The sequence below is a fragment of the Esox lucius genome, chromosome 14 (genome assembly GCF_011004845.1).
Source record: "Esox lucius isolate fEsoLuc1 chromosome 14, fEsoLuc1.pri, whole genome shotgun sequence".
NCBI classification, from domain to species: Eukaryota; Metazoa; Chordata; class Actinopteri; order Esociformes; family Esocidae; genus Esox; species Esox lucius.
Genome location: NC_047582.1, coordinates 13,900,646 through 13,925,766, shown reverse-complemented (window position 1 = coordinate 13,925,766; position 25,121 = coordinate 13,900,646). Strand labels below are relative to the sequence as shown.

The 25,121-nt window shown below is 46.1% G+C and overlaps 1 protein-coding gene across 7 annotated transcripts; it reads right to left on the bottom strand.

Moving 5' to 3' along the window:
• Window positions 1–134: 134 nt before the first annotated feature.
• depdc5 (DEP domain containing 5, GATOR1 subcomplex subunit) lies at window positions 135–25,024 on the bottom strand. 7 transcript variants are annotated; one of them, XM_013137110.4, is made up of 43 exons: window positions 24,985–25,024; window positions 23,824–23,888; window positions 23,642–23,729; window positions 22,987–23,033; window positions 22,748–22,833; window positions 21,027–21,110; window positions 20,889–20,938; window positions 20,733–20,802; window positions 20,538–20,616; window positions 20,327–20,388; window positions 20,145–20,214; window positions 19,981–20,053; window positions 19,759–19,862; window positions 19,586–19,660; window positions 19,362–19,496; window positions 19,196–19,257; window positions 18,527–18,600; window positions 18,287–18,356; window positions 17,994–18,030; window positions 16,990–17,107; window positions 15,141–15,373; window positions 14,847–15,047; window positions 14,525–14,660; window positions 14,329–14,432; window positions 14,087–14,146; window positions 12,651–12,834; window positions 12,392–12,552; window positions 11,604–11,724; window positions 11,344–11,511; window positions 11,005–11,242; window positions 10,757–10,890; window positions 10,558–10,654; window positions 10,189–10,251; window positions 9,680–9,810; window positions 9,504–9,584; window positions 9,179–9,311; window positions 8,967–9,075; window positions 7,433–7,672; window positions 4,484–4,653; window positions 3,779–3,950; window positions 2,647–2,707; window positions 899–981; window positions 135–731 (listed from the first exon to the last, which is right to left on the bottom strand). In XM_013137110.4, the coding sequence occupies exons 1-43, from the start codon at window positions 25,014–25,016 to the stop codon at window positions 433–435; spliced, it is 4,860 nt and encodes a 1,619-aa protein (XP_012992564.2). In that variant the 5' UTR covers window positions 25,017–25,024; the 3' UTR covers window positions 135–432. The 7 variants fall into 7 exon arrangements, with proteins under 7 accessions (XP_012992564.2, XP_012992570.2, XP_012992566.2 ...); XM_013137116.4 differs by having other exon boundaries at window positions 7,493–7,672; XM_013137112.4 differs by having other exon boundaries at window positions 12,651–12,807.
• Between the last annotated feature and the right edge of the window lie 97 nt (window positions 25,025–25,121).

Genomic DNA, 25,121 nt, shown 5'->3' with positions numbered 1-25,121 from the left:
ACAACTACATACCAGTCATTAAGGGAAATTAGCATACATTATCCCCATGCAATTATACCACGAAGCACATACTAACATCTTGATATTTATTTTGTATTCATTTCTGCCAAAAAATTAAATGAAAGGATGTTTGCCAGGTTTAGATTAGTTCTCTTTATTATTCACTTCATATAAAGAGTAGCAGCTCATCAGATGGACCAGAAGAAACAGTGTCTCTGCACCTCAGGCAATTTAAATTTCAGCAGGACCTCTACCTAGATAAGGCACAAGTCTTGCCACATTGGGGACAGAGAACACAAATACAAGGTGTTCTTGTGGAGAATTCTTCATACAAAAGCTCAACACCAGAGACAATGATGACTTGTATTGTAATGCTGTCAGATTTCAACAGAGGTGTCCGTACCTTCTCAGTTTCACTACACTTTGTCTTCATCACGGAGCACTAGCATTCATTTTCTCCTGGCAGCTGTCCCAAAAGTTGACCAGCCTATTGTCTTTATTGGCACAGAAGTCAGTGAAGTCTCTGAGTAGGCGGTCAGCCAGCTTCTCATCCCCAAGCACGCCCGTCCTCCAGGCTTTGGTCAGCATGGTGTTGTAGGCCCAGTAGTAGCCCACCCGCTCCTCTGAGCCAAACAGACCCTGACTGGCAGAGGCTGTAGAGTTCCTCCTTCTACGCTGTTGTCCACTGGAGTACTTTCTCTTGGAATAGGGCAACTGCAGGAATACTGTACCTAGAAAGTGGAAAGGAAAGGTGAGGCAGAAGGGGAGCGTGAAAAGATGGAGTGGGGGACAAAATTCAGTATATGGGAGGATTGTAGAGGTAACAAATGGCATAGACACAAGTACAAATCATGCTGCTTCTTGTACAATTCCATGTTACACACACACACACCCACACCTGTTACGTGGATATATTGGGGCTTGTTCTCTGATGGAAAGTTGAAAGTAGAGGCAGAAAACTTGTCTTGAACAAATCCAAATCTTAGGGAGAGATCAAATGTTTAGATAAACACAAAGCCCTTTGCAGCTCTAAGTCTCAGTTTACATATATAGTTGTGCTCATAAGTTTGCATACCCTGGCAGAAATTGTGAGATACGACTGATCATTAAGGATAACGATCATATGAAGCCATTTATTATCACACAGTTGTTTGGCTCCTTTTAAAATCTTAATGATAACAGAAATCACACAAATGGCCTTGATCAAAAAGTTCACACACCCTTGAATGTTTGGCCTTGTTACAGACACGCAATGTAAAACACACAGGTGGAAATGGCAATTAAAAGTAAATAACCCACACCTGTGGGTTTTGAAATTACAATTAGTGTCTGGGTATAAATAGTAAATGAGTTTATTAGCTCTCACGTGGTTGCACTGAGCAGGCTAGATACTGAGCCATGGGGAGCAGAAAAGAACTGTCATAAGACCTGCGTAACAAGGTAATGGAACTTCATAAAGATGGAAAAGGATATAGCCTTGCAAATGCCAGTCAGTACTGTTCAATAACTTAGTGGAAAATCAGGGGATCTCTTGATACCAAGCCAAGGTCAGGTAGACCAAGAAAGATTTCAGCCAAAACTGCCAGAAGAATTGTTTGGGATACAAAGAAAAACCCACAAGTAACCTCAGGAAAAATACAGGCTGCTATGGAAAAAGATGGTGTGGTTGTTTCAAGGAGTACAATACAACGATACTTGAACAAAAATGAGCTGCGTGGTCGAGTTGCCAGAAAGAAGCCAATTCTGCACCAATGCTACAAAAAAGCCTGGTTACAATATGCCAGACAAAACCTTGATACACCTCACAGCTTCTGGCGCACAGTAATTTGGAATGACGAGACAAAAATAGAGATTTAAGGTGACAACCATAAGCGCTATGTTTGGAGAGGGGTCAACAAGGCTTATAGTGAACAGAATACCATCCCCCCTGTGAAGCATGGTGGTGGCTCACTGATGTTTTGGGGGTGTGTGAGCTCTAAAGGCACAGGGAACCTTGTGAAAATCGATGGCAAGATTAATGCAGCATGTTATCAGAAAATACTGGCAGACAATTTGCATTCTTCTGCACGATAGCTGCACATGGGATGCTCTTAGACTTCCAAGCACGACAATAACCCTAAGCACAAAGCCAAGTTGACCTTCCAGTGGTTCTGGAGTGGCCATCACAGTCTCTTGACCTTAATATTATTGAGCCACTCTGGGGAGATCTCAAACGTACGGGTCATGAAAGACGACCAAAGACTTTGCCTGACCTGGAGGCATTTTGCCAAGAAGAATGGACAACCTGCAAGAATTCGGGGCTTCATAGACAACTATTACAAAAGACTCCACGCTGTCATTGATGCTAAAAGGGGCAATACACAATATTAAGAACTAAGGGTATGCAGACTTTTAAACAGGGGTCAGTAAAGGTTTTACCTTTTTGCCATGTTTGGTTTTATGATAGTGCCATTCTGTTATGACCTACAGTTAAATGTGAAACCCATAAGAAACAAAAGACACGTGTTTTGCCTGCTCACTCACGTTTACTTTACAAATGGTACATGTACTACCAATTCTCAGAACGTATGCAAACTTTTGAGCACAACTACATGCAGGAATCACCATCCCCCATTTACACAAACCAATGCTTCTTGAATACTGTACCTGTAAAGTATGGCCTCCTGGAAGAGCTGCATTCTATCCCAATACGTCTCTGGTTCAAAACCTGCCGAACAAGGGTCACATGGGAATATCGCTTACATGTAGGCAAAACCAATACATGTTCACTGCCTGTCACCTCATCATCATAATTTGTCTCCCAGTAGCCAATGTGAAAACGTTTGCCAGGCACTGGGCCAGACAGAATACCAGAGTGCAGGAGCAGAGAAGCAGGCCTGTGTCCTAACAGACAACTTCAACCTTCCCTGAACAAATGAGCAGACAGTCAAGGTCTCTGCCTATTTCTCTCCATTCCAGAAACATATTGAATAGAGGAATGTGCGTCAGAGTAATAACTGAGAACCATCTCTCTAGGTTTCTTCCTAAAATTCAGCCTTCTTAGGGAGTGTTTCCTAGCCACTGAAATTCAACACTACTGTTGTTTGCTCCTTGGGGTTTAAGGCCGGGTGTCTCTGTAAAAGCACTTTGTGACAACTGCTGTTGTAAAAAGGGCTTTATAAATACATTTGATTGATTGATCTGAAAACATGAATGCCATCTGGTCCTCCTGTGACTGTAGTAACTTCAGGGGAACTCCTGGTCCAATATGATTGCACATTTCTGTAATAGTACTTCTGTTTTGGTCAATGATTAAATGTTGTATATCAGCAGAATGGATGTTGCCCATGATTATCTATCACACCCATTGCTTGCATGTCTCCTATTCATTCTTTTATCTTGTCAGATTAGTTTTAGAGACTTTGGTCAATGGTCTTGAACATAACACACACTTGCATGGAAAATTACCACACCCATCTTATCCCTTACAATCAATGACAGAGACAGAGACCTTATATTGTGACTGGAGACAAACAGCAAACAATGACTTTCACATAGTAACCTAACACCGGAAACACCTGACACTAGATGCCCCACATAATGATCTCTACTAAAGGAAAAGCCTGGAGATCTTATTTTCTGTACTGTGAAAACAACCCAGTAAATGTAAAAGCGTTATCATGGTGTCTTTTTGCTAACATTCAAAAGTGAAATGGTCATTACAGACGATCCCCCTCCAAAAAAGGAACATCTGCTTGTTGGGAAAACAGTGGAGGAGGATCTTCTAGCATCTCCTCACCCTCAAACAGATTGTCACTGCCATCCCTCAACAGACAGTGGATGTGAAGTGGGATGAAGAGCTGGGCCCGCAGGGGGTCACCGTACAAGTAAGAGGGCAGGGCAAAGGGCACCTCCAGGACGGGCACCAAGAGGAACCCACAGGAGGCAGCTTTCCTGTGCCAGCCTTGGACCTGAAGAGGGGGAAAAGGCTAGATAAACCTGATTGAAAAGAGGTTACCCAATTGGCAAGTGCCGTACATCTTTTGCAACTTACCGTTTCCTTACTTATTTCTTGAAATCCAGACTGGATTAATCAAAATGCAATTGACTAATCTGTTATGTTAAATAGGAATCTCATGTCAGTTTTTTTTTTTCTTTCTTATTTCACTCACAGCGTCATAATACACATGCTTTAAGGAAAAATGTACATGGGTCCTGTTGTTCAACACAGATAATGGAATGTTGGAATGTTCTCACACTTAATGTAAAGTGTAGTGTCTGGATGTGTCGAGTAGCAGAGCCTTGTGGAGCTCGTATGGACAGATAATCAGCAAACTGAAATATCTGAAGCAGCCTGTCACATATTCATGGAGACACATACACATATATAATACCTCTGTCAGGAAAAGATTTAACAGCAAATAATGTTGAGCGAAACATCGGCGTCTCTAGAAACGTTGACCTTTTATGTCTGCAGGAAGTCGATGGACTGCACTGGTCGTACCATCTCAAAGAGAACCGCTGCAGTGACAGCCATCCAATGCAGCTTAACCTCGAAGGCCGCGTTCAGGGAGAAGTTGCCATGGTAATAGCAGCTGCACCACTCGGTGCGATCGCTGCGGTTGTTAACGTCCACATCCAAGGTCACCGTCTTCTGCTCCGGAACAGTGGCGGCTGAGGGCAGAAACAGGGGAAGGGAGACAGAGCCACGCCGACACAGAAAGAGGGGGAAAACGCAGAAGCGAGGTCAAAACGGAGAGATGGACAGGGCAGGGAATGCATGGAGTGATGAAGAGGGTGAAAGATGGACAACATGAGATATGGTCAACGGGGAGGAAGATGTGGGGACACCTAATGTTTGTGATGGAGTAAGAAATACCATAGGAGTATAATGCTTGAAGAATGGGTTTAATAAGCAATCAGAAGTCAGTGAAGACCCAGTATCCCTCCTCCGTTAAGCATATTATTAGTCTCCTGTTGGATTCCATACGCAATGTTAGATTTGTGAAGGTACTGTCAATTCAACCATGATATTGTCTGTATTACATTCTTAGACAGCTGATTGTTATGATCAGAGATCTGTGTAATAAGCAAGGATGTTCAGTGGGGACCATAAAAACATGGTCTTGCCACTGTTTCATAAACTCCTGTAAAGGAACTATGGAATCCACTCATGTATACATTACTATATTTGACTGTTCTGAAATGTGAATTCTCATTTACAACTACCAGGGAATTTTGTCAAAAGTAGTTTGATTTTATCAGAGAAATGTTATGACATGAATCTCTGAGCAATGTTGGTTACATTGACCATAACTACACCCATTTCCTTGCCAGGGTTAGATATTTTAGTTAGATACTTTATATAAACCATAAAATCAACACCAAACACTTAAATAACTTACACATCATCAAAGCACATTTTCAAACAGCATCCAATAGAAATCATTGCAAGACAGAGAGGAAAGATTACTTATAGGAGGAAGACAGTCACATGATCAGCCATCTGAAATCTCCAACTGATTTCTCACCTTGCCAACAAATCATTGGTTTAGAAGACAATACTAGAGTGACAGACTGTTAGGCCATTGAAACAGACAGCAGTGTCTTGCCAAAACAACCTGTTCCTCACCAGAGTCTCATTTTGATTATCTGTGACAGGGTGATTATCTTTTAGACAAGGTATGTAAGATCACCTTTTAAGAACAGTGTCATTTGGGAGGAGACTGGGATTCCTTCTGTGGAACTGTGGTTCCTTCTCATTTGACTGGTTCCCCTTTTAAGACTTCAGCAGAGCAGTTGCACTGTCACAACATTGTATAGTGGAAATGTGGTTACGTTAGACATACCCTATGGAAGTGGCATGCTCTAACATCATACAACTGTACCCAGTCCAATCATTATTTTAGATTAATTCATCAAATTCATGAAAACGTGTTTATTTATAAAATTATATTCCGTCTTATATTATTTTAGGCATACACAATGCAATTCATTAACATATTTGAGGCTCAAGAAGTACGAGACATTGCTATATTTAAATTTTGTTTGAATTGCAACTTTGTTTGAATTGTTAAGGACAAACAGGATGGTAAAAACCTGTTTGATTTGTTTTATATTTGTTGATCCCCTGTCGTTTTTGATGAACATTGCTAGAAGGTACTTATTTTGTAGACCGGCAAAATGTCAAGACAGACATACATGTGATGGGAGTTGTAGTTTTTGCTTATTTTTCACAATTCTTCTTGCCCAACAATCTCTCTCAAGAAAAAAGAAAATAATTATAATATTGATCTTATGTTGTGGTTTCATGAATTTGACAATGCAAATTTAAAGCCCATTCTTAGTCTACAAAACAAGGATCCAGGAGGCAGGACTTTCATAGGGTATTAACTAGTCAGGAGAGAGAAAGCAAAGAGAGGACAGGTGCACTGCACACCACTGCACTACTGTACCACAGCCACTTCTACCACAGCATGCACTAAACACTACAACAACAGCTACAGCAGGGCTCGAACTGGACGTCAAACAGAACCCCCGCATTGATTCGTGCTCTGATTCGTGCTCTGATTCGAGGATGTAGACGCAAATCACATCCATCCGATTGAATGGAGTTGCTGTCAATTAGGCGTCAGTAGCACAAATAGCTACTACAATTGGATGTAAGGCATATTGCTTTGTGCTGTACATACTGACATGCCAAATCATGCCACAACAGGTGGGAAAGGGAGTTGGGATGAGAACAGGAAAAGGTCTGGGGTGTACTAACAACGCAAGCTCTAAAACGCTGCAGAAGACAGCTCCCCAGAAACCACAGGCCGCCCTGTTGACTGATAGGCACTGAGGTCCCTTGACTTGTGTCACACAAAAAACAACATCACCAGGACAATTATTAGTTACATGGCAAGTCATTGATTCAATGAGGTGAGAGATGCAGTGCTGCTGAGAATTCCAACTCATGCAGAAAGTAGTCCGATGACACAGACTATATTTGTGGTTAATACATAATGGATGATGAGCAATTATTAAAAATCGGAGAATGTACTAGCGGGAACTGTGGTTTTGATGGCTGTTTTTGAGTACGTTTCCTGCATGCCTCAATCAAACTGACCATAACCTTCACTGTCATTACGTGATTTATATAAAAGTTAACCACACATACCATTAACAAGTTACTAATCACCTACTGTCAACATATCGTAAACCAAGTTAACAGAAAATCATCCGGCCAGATCTTAACCATCTGCCGGCCGATCCGTGGCATGCAGGATACCGGCCCGGTGACTCTTTGTGTGACACAGGCTACGGGCCACACCCTCTCAGGCCCCCGAGGGCAAGTTCCTGGGTGGGTGTGTCTGACTGGGCGGGACAGGGATTCATGCTCATCCGGGGTGGGGCAGTGGCGGTGGGTGGGCTCAGGCTCAGCTCTGGGGGAGGAGCGGACTGTGTGTACCTAGCAGTGCCGCGGCCTGGCTGCGTCCTCCGAAGCTGCGGCTGAAGGAGCTGTGCCTACTTGCGTATGAAGCGGGCCGGCTGGGCAGCCACGGCAGCAGGAAGGCCGGGAGGTCACACGGCCGACGCTCCTCCAGGACAAAGGCCACCTCAAACCACTTCCTCTGAAACAGGGTGAAGTCCTCCAAGGCTGCAGTCGACCAGCCCTGTGCAGCAGGGGTGGGTAGCTGGGATGTAGGACCTGGAACAGACAAGAGACAGCAGAGGGGCAGCAGAGACAGGTGTGGAAAATCAGTAGAGACAGAGCAGAGATACAGCAGGGAATGAGACATTAGAGACACTGTTTCTATTGTATCTCTACTCTCTGTACTGTCTCTCCACAACTATCGGTCTCTACTGTCTCTACATCTAGCTCTGCCATGTCTCTTCTGTCTCCCTACATCTATCTCTACCGTCTCTCTACATCTCTCTCCACCATGTCTCCACTGTCTCTACATCTATCTCTACCATGTCTCCACTGTCTCTACATCCATCTCTACCATGTCTCCCTACATCTATCTCTACCATGTCTCGACTGTCTCTACATCTATCTCTACCATGTCTCGACTGTCTCTACATCTATCTCTACCATGTCTCGACTGTCTCTACATCTATCTCTACCATGTCTCCACTGTCTCTACATCTATCTCTACCATGTCTCCACTGTCTCTACATCTATCTCTACCATGTCTCCACTGTCTCTACATCTATCTCTACCATGTCTCCACTGTCTCTACATCTATCTCTACCATGTCTCCACTGTCTCTACATCTATCTCTACCATGTCTCCACTGTCTCTACATCTATCTCTACCATGTCTCCACTGTCTCTACATCTATCTCTACCATGTCTCCACTGTCTCTACATCTATCTCTACCATGTCTCCACTGTCTCTACATCTATCTCTACCATGTCTCCACTGTCTCTACATCTATCTCTACCATGTCTCCACTGTCTCTGCATCTATCTCTACCATGTCTCCACATCTATCTCTACCATGTCTCGAGTGTCTCTACATCTATCTCTACCATGTCTCGAGTGTCTCTACATCTATCTCTACCATGTCTCGAGTGTCTCTACATCTATCTCTACCGTGTCTCAACTGTCTCTCTACCATGTCTCGACTGTCTCTCTACATCCATCTATCCCTAAAGATGTAGATATACAGAATACCGTAGAGACAGATATACTGCAGATACATGGTAGAGATAGAAGGAGATATACAGCAGATATACTGTAGAGACAGAAGTAGATATACAGAACACTGTAGAGATACATACAAAGATACACTGTAAAGATAGATGTAATTATTGAGCCTGGTCACCAGCAATAGCTGGAAACTTTAAAAAGAGAACAATCAATATCTGCATCACTGAGAATCAATGCCTGGAAAGAGGTCAGCATGGGGAGAATGGAGAACTACCTTGTCCTACGAGAGGAAACCAAACACAATTTTTTTGATGTTTATGTTTTTGAGATGTATGACTCTATCCAACCTCGCTCATAGTCTTTCTCTGCCACAATCCGGTAGAAGTAGAAACCATAGACAAAGGTCCTCATGGCATCCCCCGACGCATGGGTTACCAGGCCTTCATCCAGCATCTTCTACAGAAACACAGAATCATGGTAAAACATTAACAAACATTCACTAATACAGCATGTCTGTAGGACGCACTTGAAGATAGAAGTCCCATTAACAAATGCCTACCTGCATGATGTCAACCGCCATGCCTTGTGTGGCCACTCCCTCGACGTTGTTGACCAGCCAATGGACGATCTCAGCACTGATGAAGCAGTTAGGGGGCAGGCCTTTCTGCTCAGGTAGGAGCTGCACACCTGTCCTACATCACGGAAGACATTGGGAAGCTCAGACACACACCCATGGTCGAGTCATTGACGAATCCCGGAGAGGACACAAATGGTACATTAAAGTACGTGCTCAGCATGCTGAAAACACACAAACACACGCACAAACAAACATGGACATACAGACAAACAAACCCAAAGCAGTTAGATCCAGAAGAATGTCTTACGTGGGGTGTTTGATGGCCTCTAGTATCTCCATGAGGGTTGAGGACGAGGACAGAGACAAGGCCCCGCTACCAGACTGACCACTGAAACACACACACACACACAGACAGAACAATCATTACCTGAACCTTTCCTTTAGAAACAGGGACACACCTTCCTACACAAAGACACGACCCACCTGGTTTCTGTGGTAACGCTGGTCCCTCCAGCATCCCCTGTCGTCTGGCCTGCAGCCCCGCCAGTCAACACGCCAGGCCCTGATTGGCCTCCTTTCTCCGTGGCCCCTCCTTCAGCAGGATCTGCAGAAATCTACCGGCCAATCATCAAAGGTTATCATTCTGTCCCTCACAGACAGTCACTCCCCTTTCAGTTTCCTTATTTGACCTGAGGTAACAATGGCTCCCCCTCGGATGCTGGTCAGACTGAAGAGGAAGACTTAGATCAGGGTTTCATTAACAGGGTTCAATTGGCTCAAATTAGCCGGGGCTCTCATGCAATGTAGCTTTTCTTCAAAAACTCAACTAGCCGTAGTAATAACAAAGGTCCGTGTTAGTTGGAGATACATGCAGACATGCAGATCCCAGTGCAGCACACCAGGCAAGCGTGACAGGACAACATAGACACACACACACACACACACACACACTTCTACTCTAACAGGGATGTCCAGGGGCCCTAGTTACTGACCTGGGTATGATAGATGTAGGAGGAACGAGGGCTACGTATAAAATCCAAAATGTAGGCTGCATCCTGTCAGCATAGGAAGAGGAATACAGCACACAGGATGACAACCCCACAGCCCATCAACAGGAAAAGACGAGGAGGAGGAAAGAGGTTGGAGGCAGAGAGGGAGACAAAAGCAAAGCAAAACCCCATAAGGAAGCAGGGATCCACCCTGTGTCCATGCGAATAGGCACTCATGACAGAAACAAAAACACAGAACCGCATATTACCCAGCTCCCTCAAGGCACCAAGCCTGTGTATTTCCCCAGCTGAAAAGAACCCGGCTCCCACAAGGCACCAAGCCCGTGTCAGACCCAGACGCGAGGGGCTCACCTTTCGGGGGCTGTCTACGTATGTGACGCTGGTGGAGGTGCTGAACGAGTCGCTGGCGGCGGACGAGGGTTTCCCCAGCTGCTGCTCCTCTAAAGCCCTGCGGACGGACAAGGCGTCGTCACCCTGCGACCTTCAAACGTCACATACCTTCCGCCGGCTAGCGGCGCTGAGAGCACCGACGCAGGACGACTCCGCTCACTTCTGGTTCTGCTCCAACTCCAGGAGGGCTGACAAGGCGGAGGTGCCTTTCTTGCCCAGTGGGGGGGCAGCAGGCTCTGGGGGGTAGGAGGAGAGCGGTCCAGTCATCTGCAGGCCTTTGATCGCCGCTCCTTTCTGCGCACAGAATGAAACCACTGACAGGAAGCTCCAAACAAGCTCAGCACAACGACATGCAGCTAGTCTTGGCGGTTGTGCAGGACTGCTCGTTCCAGCGTTTAGGGGCTTTACCCTGATGATCCTGTCGGAGCGATGGCGTCTGCGGATGCGGTTGAGGCCTTCCAGGAAGCGGATGAAGCCGTCCAGGAGGACCCCGTCCCCGGTGCCCGTCCCCCCATCCCTGGCCGCCGCGGTGCCGGCCCCGTCCCCGTACACGTCCCAGTGCCCCTCTCCGTCCGCCACTCGCCTCGCCCCCCCGGCCGGCAGCAGCAGGAACCGGGTCCTCCAGAACTTCAGAGAGTCTATCAGACTGCGGCGCACGGCGGGAAACACAGGGGAACAGTCATTTAGAACGGTTGCCGTGTCACGGTCAGCCTCGTCCGTGCGTGGCCGCCGGCGACCTGGACGTACCTGAAGTCCTCGGAACCGGCAGAGCAGATGTACTGGTCCAGATAGTTCCACTTGTACTCCTCCAGTCTCTCATGGCCAAACTCCACCCAGCAGGACAGGAAGTGGGCGTCGGAGTGCGGGGGACACAGACTGTAGCTGTACTGGATCTGAGCTGACTCGCAGGGGTACCTGAAACGCAAACACACAAAGTAGATGGCTGACAGGGGCACCGCGGGTGACTCAGCCGCGAGAGGGGATCTGATGTAAGGCGGCGGACTGACTTGGGGAGGTAACGGGTAACAGTGATGATCTTGTCCTTGAGGCAGACTTTGTGGAAGGTTCTGCCCATACTGAGCCAGTACAGACTCTCCTCCTCTTCCGGCCGGTGCCGAGAGACCAGCCCTAAGAAGGACAAACACAGAGGGGGAGATAACTACTAGATTAATATTATGTAAATTCAAATGTATAGGAGACTTGATTAGCGTCTCCAGCTATGACATAAGTGAACAACGGTGCGTTAACACACATCAGTATTCAGATGATTATGATGGAAGGCCGGGGATGGCCTCAGTCATATAAAGGCCTTCATTAGCATTCCCGGCGGTGTACTGGATCTGCGTGTGTGGTGGAACTAGCCAAGCGAGACATCCAGTTTCATTAGGGCAAAAATGTGTTCACAACAACTGAAACTACTCAAGTCATCTGGACACACAAACTCAACGTGTCGGTCCTCAGAATCAAATAGGCTTGTTAAAAATAACATTTCACATTAGAGCCAAAACACTGAAGTCCCGCTACTTGGGTCCTGTCAGAGGCAGGATTTCAGATGCATCAATGTAAACAGGATTACTGGGAAACTAACTCTTCTAGCAGAGCAGCGTAAACGCTTTAATCAAACCATTGCATTCCTCCAACTACCCACACTAATTCCATTATAGTTGGCCAACGGAAATGCTCTCACTGTCGGCCCGTAACTACATGTGACCGCGCAGGTCCGGGGGGGGGGGGGGGGGGTTTAGACAGAGAGGAACCCGGAGAAAGACAGAGACTGTGGACCACGATAGAGCACCTCTGGTGTAGAGAGGACTACTGCTGAGGGGCGGGGCCACGGCGGGCTGGGGCTTCCTGTTGTTCGGTTGGACGATGATCTGGTAGCCCTGCATCAGCCTCTGACAGATGAACTCCTCAAACACCTGAGGGGCAGTCATGACCGGCGCCTCGTCGTCACGCCTGACACAGAGTGGGGCACATGGGGGGGGGGGTCACCTAGTTTCAACCCATAAAGCAACATTACAGTTTCAGGGAATGTGGGAATGTGTGCGCCGTACCTCTCCAGGTCAGTGTGCGGCAGCAGGTCGTAGCAGCCCTCGGTGTAGTCGTTCTGCAGGGTCTGCCGGTCAGGAAAGTAGTCCGTGGTGAGGGGCAGGCAGGCGGGAGTGGTCAGAGACTTCCAGTCTACCCCCACCGTACAACAGAAGCTGGGCACTGTCGGGGGCGTAGACAGCAGCAGGACTTCAGGGGAACCCCGACACACAAACACGCCACGCAGACACACAAACATGCCACGCAGACACACAACCACAAAGACAGACACACAAACACGCCACGCAGACACACAAACACAAAGACAGACACACAAACACGCCACGCAGACACACAAACACAGGCACACAAACACAAAGACAGACACACAAACGCACAACCCAGAGACAGACAAGCAAGTTTCCCATGACAGACACGCATACCCAGACACACACACACACACACACACAAACAGCACCCAACATGACACAATATGTGGAGGTTTAGGTGGTGGGTAAGGAAACAGGAAAGGAACAGCAGAGGAGAAGATACATTTGAAATGAAAGGAGTGAGTGCAAGAGTGGTTGAGCAAGGTGGAGGAGAGGAGTATCGTTGGAATGTATGGAAAAAGGATCAACGGAAAGATCAGAAAGGAACAAAGATGCAGACAGGAATAACAGGGTGGCATGGAGAAAACAACAGCCCACATCAGACAGGAACAAACAAACACAAAAAGAAAAGAAAAAGAGAGGGAGAGAGAAAGAAAGAGAAAACAGGGGGAAGAGAAAAGAGGAGAGTGTTATTCTCATTGCCTTCATTGCGCCTGATGATCATTCCAGTGACAGAAGTGGAGCTCTGATCAACACATGCAGGAGACCGAGCCTCTGTGACGATGTGATTAGCAAGTCTGAAATAAGTGCGAGCGATCCGATCAGCGGCGTGATAACAACACACGCACACACATTATAAACAAATACAGCACACATGCAAACATACATGCCAAATCTAAATGACAGATGGATGTCCATGCAGTCGACCATGCAAACTCCAGGAAGGGGCCAATTGACCATGGGAGCAGATTGACACCATTAGGTATGACAGTGAAAGATAGTCAACAAACTGAGGAAAGACAGGTGAGGCAGAGAGAACGAGAGATAATCAGAAGTAGAGATAAGGATACGGGGGGTGGGGGGGGTAGTGGTGGGGGTCCGACCTAGGGACGTGTGACCCTACATGAGCCCTAACATCCCCCAGTATTATGTCCAGATCCACAGAGACACACACAGGATCAGGAGTCCAACTGAATAAACTGTGGGTTCATCATGTGAGGGCTCACTCCAATCACGTGCAAGGCTGTTGGACACTCTCAGCCATACCGACGTGATCGCGTGCGGAGCGCGTGTAGCTAGGTCAAGGCCTGCCTGTATAGGGTGTTTCATCCCTCGAGCCGGGACAGACTCACTTGGATCCAGACCGCCAGAGGAGAAGTCTTCAAATGACGAGCCGCGGTTTACCGGCGTTCCTGCCGAAACACGACGGCAAAACAAAATCAATGGCGGCGACCTGCATTCTTTTCAAACGTCCCGGGATGTAACCGGCACAGGTTATAATGTAACCGTTAGAGATTTTTATTTTATTTCCGCTCAAGACTTTCAATTCTGTGTGTGGGTGTGTGTGGGTGTGTGTGGGTGTGTGTGGGTGTACCGGTGCTGTTGCTGCTGGCTGGGCTGCCGTGGGTGTAGTGGTCCATCCCACCAGTGGTGTACAAACCACTCTCGCCCGCCTGCCGCTTCTCGGATGCCGTCCGTCTGAACAGGTCACAGGCGGACCACAATCAATACCGACTCCAATACAATGACATAACAGCTGCATGACCTTGGGCTGGGGAGGCGTGTCTGACCTGCCAGTGGCCTCGTGATAGGCCAGCTCCAGCAGCTCGGCAGAGGTCTGGGTGGGGTCCCTCTGCTCGCTGCCCTGCAGTTCCACCATGTTCTGCCTGGTCTGGTGGTGGATCTGGATGGCCTCTCCCGAAGGACCTGGATCAGACACACACCGATCAACATTCCATCGGCATGTTCAATACCCTTACAGCCTTGTGCCGAAGCGCGAAGAAGGCGAGTCAAAAGGCCACATCAGTAGCATCTCTCCTGCCCCGTGTTCGTGACACACTTAACCCTGTCGAATTCGTAGAAGGAGCGCACGCGTATTGGTCGGTAACTCACCCACGGGGAAGGTGTGCATCCATCGCCTGCGGTTGGAAGTGAGCTTCATGGGCATGCGTGAGGGGGCGAAGGGGTTGATCAGGGCCCTCTGAGGGGTGTAGCCCCCCGGGCGCACATGGAGGGTGGACTCAGCGCTCCCCACCGTGAACCGGCCGGGAGCACTGGACTCCCGCTGAGAATCCATCATCTTCTCCAACAACTCTGAGAGCGGGAGGAAGACACACAGACACACACACATTAGTCCGGTTGTAATTCACATGAAGCCAAACACTACGAGGGTGTGTTTCCTGGTACCTCTGGTGCTGGTATAGCCCAGGGAGCTGCTGACCTCTCCATACTGGGCCGGGGGCAGACGGGGAATCAGCAGGATGTTGGACACCCGACCCAGGCTGTCATCAGACGCCAGGCTCTTCTGCTCGTCGGGCCCGCCGGAGCGCATCGGCGGGGACGCCCCGCTCCCTACGCCCCCGCTAACGTCGGCCGAACCCCAGCTCTTCCTCCCGCTGACGTCCCTCTCTCGAACCACCCTAGGAGACAGACGCAGGGTTGCTTCTAGTCTAGTTTGCCATCGCTATACGTCCCAAATCACGCCCTTGTCACTCCACCCCTTTATCAGAAACTGGTTGACTGGGTAGGGAGCGTTATGAAGAGAGGTTTCTTTAAACGCTAGTAAATAACATCTGAGAAAATGGAAAAACCCTGAAAGGAACTGAATTTTGTTTTGCCAGAAGTGTGCTCTATACAGAAACGGTATCACATACACTCACCTAAAGGATTATTAGGAACACCATACTAATACTGTGTTTGACCCCCTTTCGCCTTCAGAACTGCCTTAATTCTACGTGGCATTGATTCAACAAGGTGCTGAAAACATTCTTTAGAAAAGTTGGCCCATATTGATAGGATAGCATCTTGCAGTTAATGGAGATTTGTGGGATGCACATCCAGGGCACCAAGCTCCCATTCCACCACATCCCAAAGATGCTCTATTGGGTTGAGATCTGGTGACTGTGGGGGCCATTTCAGTACAGTGAACTCATTGTCATGAACAAGAAACCAATTTGAAATGATTCGAGCTTTGTGACATGGTGCATTATCCTGCTGGAAGTAGCCATCAGAGGATGGGTACATGGTGGTCATAAAGGGATGGACATGGTCAGAAACAATGCTCAGGTAGGCCGTGGCATTTAAACGATGCCCAATTGGCACTAAGGGGCCTAAAGTGTGCCAAGAAAACATCCCCCACACCATTACACCACCACCAACAGCCTGCACAGTGGTAACAAGGCATGATGGATCCATGTTCTCATTCTGTTTTACGCCAAATTCTGACTCTACCATCTGAATGTCTCAACATAAATCGAGACTCATCAGACCAGGCAGCATTCTTCCAGTCTTCAACTGTCCAATTTTGGTGAGCTCATGCAAATTGTAGCCTCTTTTTCCTATTTGTAGTGGAGATGAGTGGTACCCGGTTGGGTCTTCTGCTGTTGTAGCCCATCCGCCTCAAGGTTGTGCGTGTTGTGGCTTCACAAATGCTTTGATGCATACCTCGGTTGTAACGAGTGGTTATTTCAGTCAACGTTGCTCTTCTATCAGCTTGAATCAGTCGGCCCATTCTCCTCTGACCTCTAGCATCAACAAGGCATTTTCGCCCACAGGACTGCTGCATACTGGATGTTTTTCCCTTTTCACACCATTCTTTGTAAACCCTAGAAATGGTTGTGCGTGAAAATCCCAGTAACTGATCAGATTGTGAAATACTCAGACCGGCCCGTCTGGCACCAACAACCATGCCACGCTCAAAATTGCTTAAATCACCTTTCTTTCCCATTCTGACATTCAGCTTGGAGTTCAGGAGATTGTCTTGACCAGGACCACACCCCTAAATGCATTGAAGCAACTGCCATGTGATTGGTTGATTAGATAATTGCATTAATGAGAAATTGAACAGGTGTTCCTAATAATCCTTTAGGTGAGTGTATATACATGCATCAATTATTTTAATTTTTTATATTTTAATCTCTAATTTTCATGACCCCTCATATTTCTCTAATTCTGTTTCATGGACTTCCCCTGACGTCTCATTAGTGTCCCGGGAGGTGTCTACTGGTACTGTGGGAGGAATGGGTTTGATCAGCACCTGAAGTTGGTGCTCCTCTGAGCTCGGGATGGCCCAGGGAGTCTGAACACCTGTGCATCATATGCATCGTAGTCCACCTGAACCGGAAGGCTGTTCTCGTCCTTCGGAGCGCCAACAGCTAAGAGAGAGGCAATGGAGGAGAGGTGAAGGTACATGAGAGATGAAGACGAAAGAATGACGGCACGGAGCAGAGACAGGAATGACGGCACGGAGCAGAGACAGGAATGACGGCACGGAGCAGAGACAGGAATGACGGCAGGGAGCAGAGACAGGAATGACGGCACGGAGCAGAGACAGGAATGACGGCACGGAGCAGAGACAGGAATGACGGCACGGAGCAGAGACAGGAATGACGGCACGGAGCAGAGACAGGAATGACGGCACGGAGCAGAGACAGGAATGACGGCAGGGAGCAGAGACAGGAATGACGGCAGGGAGCAGAGACAGGAATGACGGCAGGGAGCAGAGACAGGAATGACGGCAGGGAGCAGAGACAGGAATGACGGCAGGGAGCAGAGACAGGAATGACGGCAGGGAGCAGAGACAGGAATGACGGCAGGGAGCAGAGACAGGAATGACGGCAGGGAGCAGAGACAGGAATGACGGCAGGGAGCAGAGACAGGAATGACGGCAGGGAGCAGAGACAGGAATGACGGCAGGGAGCAGAGACAGGAATGACGGCACGGAGCAGAGACAGGAATGACGGCAGGGAGCAGAGACAGGAATGACGGCAGGGAGCAGAGACAGGAATGACGGCAGGGAGCAGAGACAGGAATGACGGCAGGGAGCAGAGACAGGAATGACGGCAGGGAGCAGAGACAGGAATGACGGCAGGGAGCAGAGACAGGAATGACGGCAGGGAGCAGAGACAGGAATGACGGCAGGGAGCAGAGACAGGAATGACGGCAGGGAGCAGAGACAGGAATGACGGCAGGGAGCAGAGACAGGAATGACGGCAGGGAGTAGAGACAGGTGGATGGACAAATAAAGACATTCTCTCTTACTGTTCTCTCGGTTGTTCTTCAATTTGTCTGCATGGAGCTAGAAGTAAACACATGGAGAAATCAACTGACAGCTGAGCTGGAAGTCAACCACTCAATCAGATCATCGGAAGGAAAAGGCTAAGTGCTCACTTGCCATTAACACGCCCATCTTTTATCATAGCGAGGAAGGCCATTGTATTTCAGAATATTACCTTTTAACTTTTCTATAATAACATATAGAGTTTTTAAATGGTGAACAAAATGTGTCCCTGAAAGCCCATAAATCTTGTCTGCCAGACAGGGGCCTGAGGTACCTTGCGTCCTGCCAGCTTGATGCGAGGAGTGAAGCAGCTGCAGGAGTTCTGGCTTTTGGAGGTATAAAAGCTGCAGACATGGTAACAAAAGAGACAGCATTAGATGAGCAGCCCTGCCCTAAACCCAATTGACTATTCAAAAACATCTTCAAACATATTAAAAGGTATCCCATCCTGGAAGATGGCCCCATGTCATGCTCCATCCCTTCTTCCATAGTCCTCCATGTCTGTGGGTCATACCTGTGGTTGATCCAATGTGGCAGGTTGTAGTCATCCCCCAGACGGGAGTCTCCAGGCACCGTCCTGTTGTGGAGCTGGTCAACATCACAGCAGAAACGTACAATTACCATCCAGTAAAACATACAAGAAAGTGATATGATGTATCAAATACATTGCAGGGGAAAAAAAGAAAAAAAAACAGCTGCAGAAAAGAAACTGCTTTGGCCCAAAGAATTTGGTAAGAATGAGGATGAAGGTACAGCAAAGCGAACCATACTTTGGTTTCTTGCTAATGCGGTTTTAAAAGGGGAAGTGTTTGCTCTCATACTTCCTGAAAAGGTGGTCACTTGAGGAAACTAAAACAATGGGGAAAACTAGGGCAAAAAGCAGTAATATCACTCTGGGACAGCAGAGGGCGATAAGCTGCTAGGAGTCATGTGCGGCCACATATGGCTTCACTAAGGAAAAGATACATCCATCGCTGCAGTTACTGCCAAAGTTGCAGATAAATGCAATCACTAGGGCGTAGTAGACTTTGGTTACCTGACTTTCATTTGCAAAACTGTTGTTTACACAAACACACGAGAGGACGTCCAAAACGACACTCATTCGCCATGACGTATGCACACGCTGTTGCGAAAGAGAAGCAGGCAATCAAAGCCAAAATGCATACTCTGCCTTAAGCCTTACCTTAAACAGAGGCACTGCATGAAGTGGCTGTTCTCCTAAACACACCAAGTCCACACCAATACCTACCAAAGGGAAAAGACAAGTCAGCATAATCACCTCCCACCAGCAAGTCTGAGCATCGATCATGCAGGACTGGGCAGCCCACATTGGAAGTGTAACAACTGACCGTTGTCAATCATACGTTGCTTGGTTAGGATCATGAGCAGTCTGTCTACTTCAAACACGCCCACCCCCGGAGTGATGACCACAGACATCTGACCGGTGCGGTCGAAGTTGCGGTTTACGTAGTGCTTGTCAAACACTTTAAAAGACACAGAAATGAACAATGGTATTAAACACCAGACGATCAGTGTTTCATCACCAAAAATAATGACCAGACAATTCGCTCACCATTGAAAGACAGGTTAATGGCCTCCAGGTAGTTCCCCTGAGCAGCGGTAGAGTTATAGCCGGAGGGAAAACCATCTATCACCAAAATGAGAATGTGTACAACCAGTGAACATAAATAACACAGTGACGTTCGTAAGTGGCCTCAGTGCACAGAGTGGTGTCCGGTTCATTACCCGCTTCTTTGAGCCGCACCAACACAGGGTACTGGATGAAGAGCTTCTTAATGGTGACCAGTAGAGATGTCCACTCATCACGCCTCTCGGTCTGAGCCACCACCCTACAGAGACACAACCGGAAGAACACTGCTAGTCAGTCCGACCTTTGACATTTGGTGGATAGATTGACAACAGAGAGCATAAGGATATCATGAATATTTGGGATGAACAAGAGTATACCTGTAGAAATCTTCATAGAAACGGCCCTCGTGGTCTTGTCTGACGGAACCTCTCAAGATTTCAGGAAACTCCTCTTTGATAGCAGGGGGGGAAAACCGTATTTAGTATCAGCTAGCATGTGACATTCCTTAGATATTTCATCAAAACAGGAAAAAAAGGCTTACCCAAGTTTTTAGCATTGTAGAAAGTGCGTGAGAAAAGCACTACTGTCACTTCATGGCTACAATACTTCTCCTGAAAAAGTAAACAGAAGCCTCACCAAGATGTTTACCTCATTCACTGCCTAGAAATGTCCATATTCTATTTGATAAATGTGCGTATGCAGTTTAAGTGTTAAGTCACAAACCTTCCATTTGGCAAAAAGATCAGACAAAAACCCACTGATTGCCTTTTCGAAGTAGAGATCCCCTGAAAAAAATTATTTAAGTGTTATCTTCCTCCTCATTGCAAAATGACATTCACTTTACAAATCAAGACTCACACACTGAACACCAAAAGCAACACATCTATCTAAAGTACCACCTTCTAGACCACCACCTGCAAGACAAGAAACTAACCATAAATGTCAAAGTCCCACATCTCACAGCTCATCTGGATGAAGATATAGACCATGGCAGAGGTTGACCTGAACACCACCTGCATTGTACATCAAAAATAGTGAAAGCTCTGGGGAACAGATTCCAGTAACCTATCTTCATAGACATTCATTTTAAAGGTGAAAAAGTGTATTATGTGGTCAGATTATTGGTTACCCTGGTGTCTTCACTGATGTAGCCACAGGTGACCTTCTCTCCTTTCACCCACAACTCACTGGCCTGGGCTCTGTGGGAAACAAAATGGAAAACAATTGAGGGACAGAAACTCACAATTACATGCTTTACTAATGTGCTAAGTCAAGTACTGCATACCTGATCCCTGCAAACTCCACTTTCTGGCTCACATAAGCGCAGGTACTAACCTATGAAAAATAGTGTTAATTAAGTTCTTCCGGAGACAGATTCAAGAAGTAAGGTACTGACCACCCAGGTACACAGACTCCCTCTTACCAAACTCTTCTTCAGCCTCCACATGTCTCCCCTTCCAATGTATTGGTCTTTGAAGGTGAGCTCCACGAGGTCCAACGTTACATCCTACCATAGAAATATATATATTTATTTGTAAAATCGGCAGTGTTTCCTACTTATAAAGCTTGTAGAGGTAGAGGTAATTTTTATCATAGGTACACTTCAACTGTGAGAGATGGAATCTAAAACAAAAATCGATAAAATCACATTGTATGTGTAAATAATTAATTTGCATGTTATTGCATGACATAAGTATTTGATCACCTACCAACCAGAAAGAATTCCGGCTCTCACAGACCTGTTAGTTTTTCTTTAAGAAGCCCTCTTGTTCTCCACTCATTACCTGTATTAACTACACCTGTTTGAACTCGTTACCTGTATAAAAGACACCTGTCCACACATTCAATCAAACAGACTCCAACCCCTCCACAATGGCAAAGACCAGAGAGCTGTGTAAGGACATCAGGGATAAAATTGTAGACCTGCACAAGGCTGGGATGGGCTACAGGACAATAGACAAGCAGCTTGGTGAAAAGGCAACAACTGTTGGCGCAATTATTAGAAAGTTAAAAGTTCAAGATGACAGTCAATCTCCCTCAGTCTGGGGCTCCAAGCAAGATCTCACCTCGTGGGGCATCAATGATCATGAGGAAGGTGAGGGATCAGTCCAGAACTACACGGCAGGACCTGGTCAATGACCTGAAAAGAGCTCAAAGAAAGTCTCAAAAGAAAACCATTAGTAACACACTATGCCGTCATGGATTAAAATCCTGCAGCACACGCAAGGTCCCCCTGCTCAAGTCTCATGTCCAGGCCCGTCTGAAGTTTGCCAATGACCATCTGGATGATCCAGAGGAGGAATGGGAGAAGGCCATGTGGTCTGATGAGACAAAAATAGAGCTTTTTGGTCTAAACTCCACTTGCCGTGTTTGAAGGAAGAAGAAGGATGAGTACAACTCCAAGAACACCATCCCAACCGTGAAGCATGGAGGTGGAAACATCATTCTTTGGGGGTGCTTTTCTGCAAAGGGGACAGGTCGACTGCACCATATTGGGGTGAGGATGGATGGGGCCATGTATCGCGAGATCTTGGCCAACAACCTCCTTCCCTCAGTAAGAGCATTGAAGATGGGTCGTGGCTGGGTCTTGCAGCAGGACAACGACCCGAAACACAGCCAGGGCAACTAAGGAGTGGCTCCGTAAGAAGCATCTCAAAGTCCTAGAGTGGCCTAGCCAGTCTCCAGACCTGAACCCAATAGAAAATCTTTGGAGGGAGCTGAAAGTCCGTATTGCCCAGTGACAGCCCAGAAACCTGAAGGATCTGGAGAAGGTCTGCATGGAGGAGTGGGCCAAAATCCCTGCCTCAGTGTGTGCAAACCTGGTCAAGAACTACAGGAAACATATGATCTCTGTAATTGCAAACAAAGGTTTCTGTACCAAATATTAAGTTCTGCTTTTCTGATGTATCAAATACTTATGTCATGCAATAAAATGCAAATTAATTACTTAAAAATCATACAATGTGATTTTCTGGATTCCGTCACTCACAGTTGAACAGTACCTATGATAAAAATAACAGACTTCTACATGCTTTGTAAGTGGGAAAACCTGCAAAATCGGCAGGTTATCAAATACTTGTTCTCCCCATTGTATGAGCTCTGAGGTCTTATGAGATCCTATGGGAAATAGCAACAACAAATCACCTTTGGGTCTACAATGTTCACAACGACATCCTGGTATGCTCGGAGTTTGAAGGCTTGTGCCACTGTCTGGTCCACACTGATTGTTTCTACAGGTGTGAGAAAATACATTGTATTTAGACTACAGATAAATGAGCTTCATGGGTGCATGCCATTTACAATACATTATGATACTGGTCAGTTCATTAGGTAGGTTATAAAAGGACTTTCCCTAAAACTGGAAGAAATTTGTCATGCTTCACCTTTCTGGAGGTCTTCTTTAAGGCTCTTCACCTGCAGCAAGAGAGGGCTGTTGAAAAAAGAGGGCACTCTGTCATAACTGGTGGATTCCTGGGGGGCCAGGATGCAAAAACGTATCAAAACGTACGCCCTCTAAGTTACTCTGAATATGAATGTTGGCTAAACTAGATTAGATTCAGCTTTGTCATTGAACAGTACGAGTACAGTGTGCAAATAGAAGAGGGCAGAAATGTATGGACAGTGAAGGCAAATGCAGTACAAATGGATCTTCTAAATGTGCAATGAAAGCAAGTACAGGAGGACAGAAAATGTACAAGTATTAAGTATAATGCAAGTTACAAGAGGGATGGATAGTTGTGAAATTAGTTAAATGAACGTACAAATGGAAATTCTAAGTGTGCAATGAAGGCAAGTTGAAGGTACAAGGTGGCATGTGCAACTGAAATGCAGGGATAGTAGCAATAAGGTTCCCGAGATAGCATGTACATGTAACAACTGAAAACGTCCTTATAATACTTTACAAAGCAGTGTCAGAATCCAGTATTACCGGATTCTGACACTGCTAAACTACTTCAACAGGTAAACACCAAAAACTATTGACCAATAGCCAATATAGACCCATATGGCCAAAGTAAATTCACGCGGATTCCTGCTCACCTGTATTCATCTGTGTGGTGCGCAATCTCAATAATATCCCCAAGTGAAACTTGAGGGAATACCTTGGGGTTCACCACCAATTCATCATCTGTGTAGTAGCATGGGTTATTGTAAACAACAGAATCGCATTTGTCCACAAAAACCGTGATCAATAAAGCTGTCTAGACAAGGAATTAACTTACCACTGCCTCCAAAGCCTTTTTTGTGCACCACAAGTTTGTATGTTTTATTCTTCATTTTGAACAAGCTATAAAAAAAAAAAGCAGACAATGCATGTTAACAACATCGTATGATGTACACGTTCAATTAGCCAGCTGTATCACAGCTAGCCAGAGAAAGAGAAGTTCTGCATTTAATAACACTGCGGAAAGTTTTACATTACGGCAATACTCAGTGCATTGGGACACTACGGTACTACAGTATTTCACTGAATTAATATTACGACTCGTAAATACCGAGCAATGCGGCTGGTGCTATATTTGAGGTTTAATCAAGAAACGCTACGTCAGCCCACACACACATACATCGGATGAAGACTTGCCTTTAAAACACATTTACACGAAACTGAAGAGTATATAAAGCCTTGAAACATCTACATCAACATTTTGTGGATTTCAACTCAGAGCAATTTTTCGACTTCCTGGAAAATATTGCACGTACCGCCCACAGGATACAAAGCCTTAGGTGATTGGTGAATTGCTTTGCGAACACCCAATCAGCTTACCTGCAAAGTGATTGCCTGATGACTACAACCAAAACCTTCTAACGTGTGCGTTTGGCTATTGGCCGGAAAAATAATTTAGGTAACCAAGCAAACCATAGAACTGAGCGAATAGACTTATCAGGATTTCATGAACAATTATTTGAAAATGTTTGGTCAATTTCATGAAAATGAACATTTTCTGTATTCGAGGGTGGACATATTTAACGCTTACAAAGCTATGCCACAATAGCATTTTTATTTTTTGCAGTTTATTCTGTTCTGAGATTCGCTGATGGGGTCAAAGCATTATTTTGAACTTGAGATGATTCACTGAGCCATAATTATCTCATGAATAGACCCATACCAAAACATTAAACTTTTTGATTTGTTATTTCATTCACCAGTTGGAGCTCTGAGCAGTAGCAGTTCGGCATAGCGACATGATTATATAATAATAACCTATAATAACCATAATAACCCATTATATAAAACAACTACAAATCACTTCTATAAATTAGTATGGAATGCACACACATTTACTAAATAACACAAAATACTGTGAAATCAGAAAATACTTTATAATGCATAAAATAAACAATTGATAACCATATTAAAAGCAAATATGTTGATTCATTAATACCACAAAAGGCAGTGGAAAGGCGGTTGACTCATGTGTCCTTCCTAGAAAAAGAGTCACGTATGAATGCTGCCAGTGACGACTGAAATAATTTATGGCATCAGTCACTTTTAATATCCACTCTTTCGCCACCTTTCTAC

What these genes read in the sequence shown, in the direction of transcription:
- depdc5 (XM_013137110.4), bottom strand. Translation starts at nt 25,016, where the DNA reads ATGAGTCAACCGCCTTTCCACTGCCTTTTGTG. An exon ending in GAAGAACAACCGAGAGAACA is followed by an intron (nt 17,108 to 17,993) that starts GTAAGAGAGAAT and finishes CCTCTCTCTTAG; the next exon opens with CTGTTGGCGCTCCGAAGGAC. An exon ending in GATGCACACCTTCCCCGTGG is followed by an intron (nt 14,661 to 14,846) that starts GTGAGTTACCGA and finishes TGTCTGATCCAG; the next exon opens with GTCCTTCGGGAGAGGCCATC.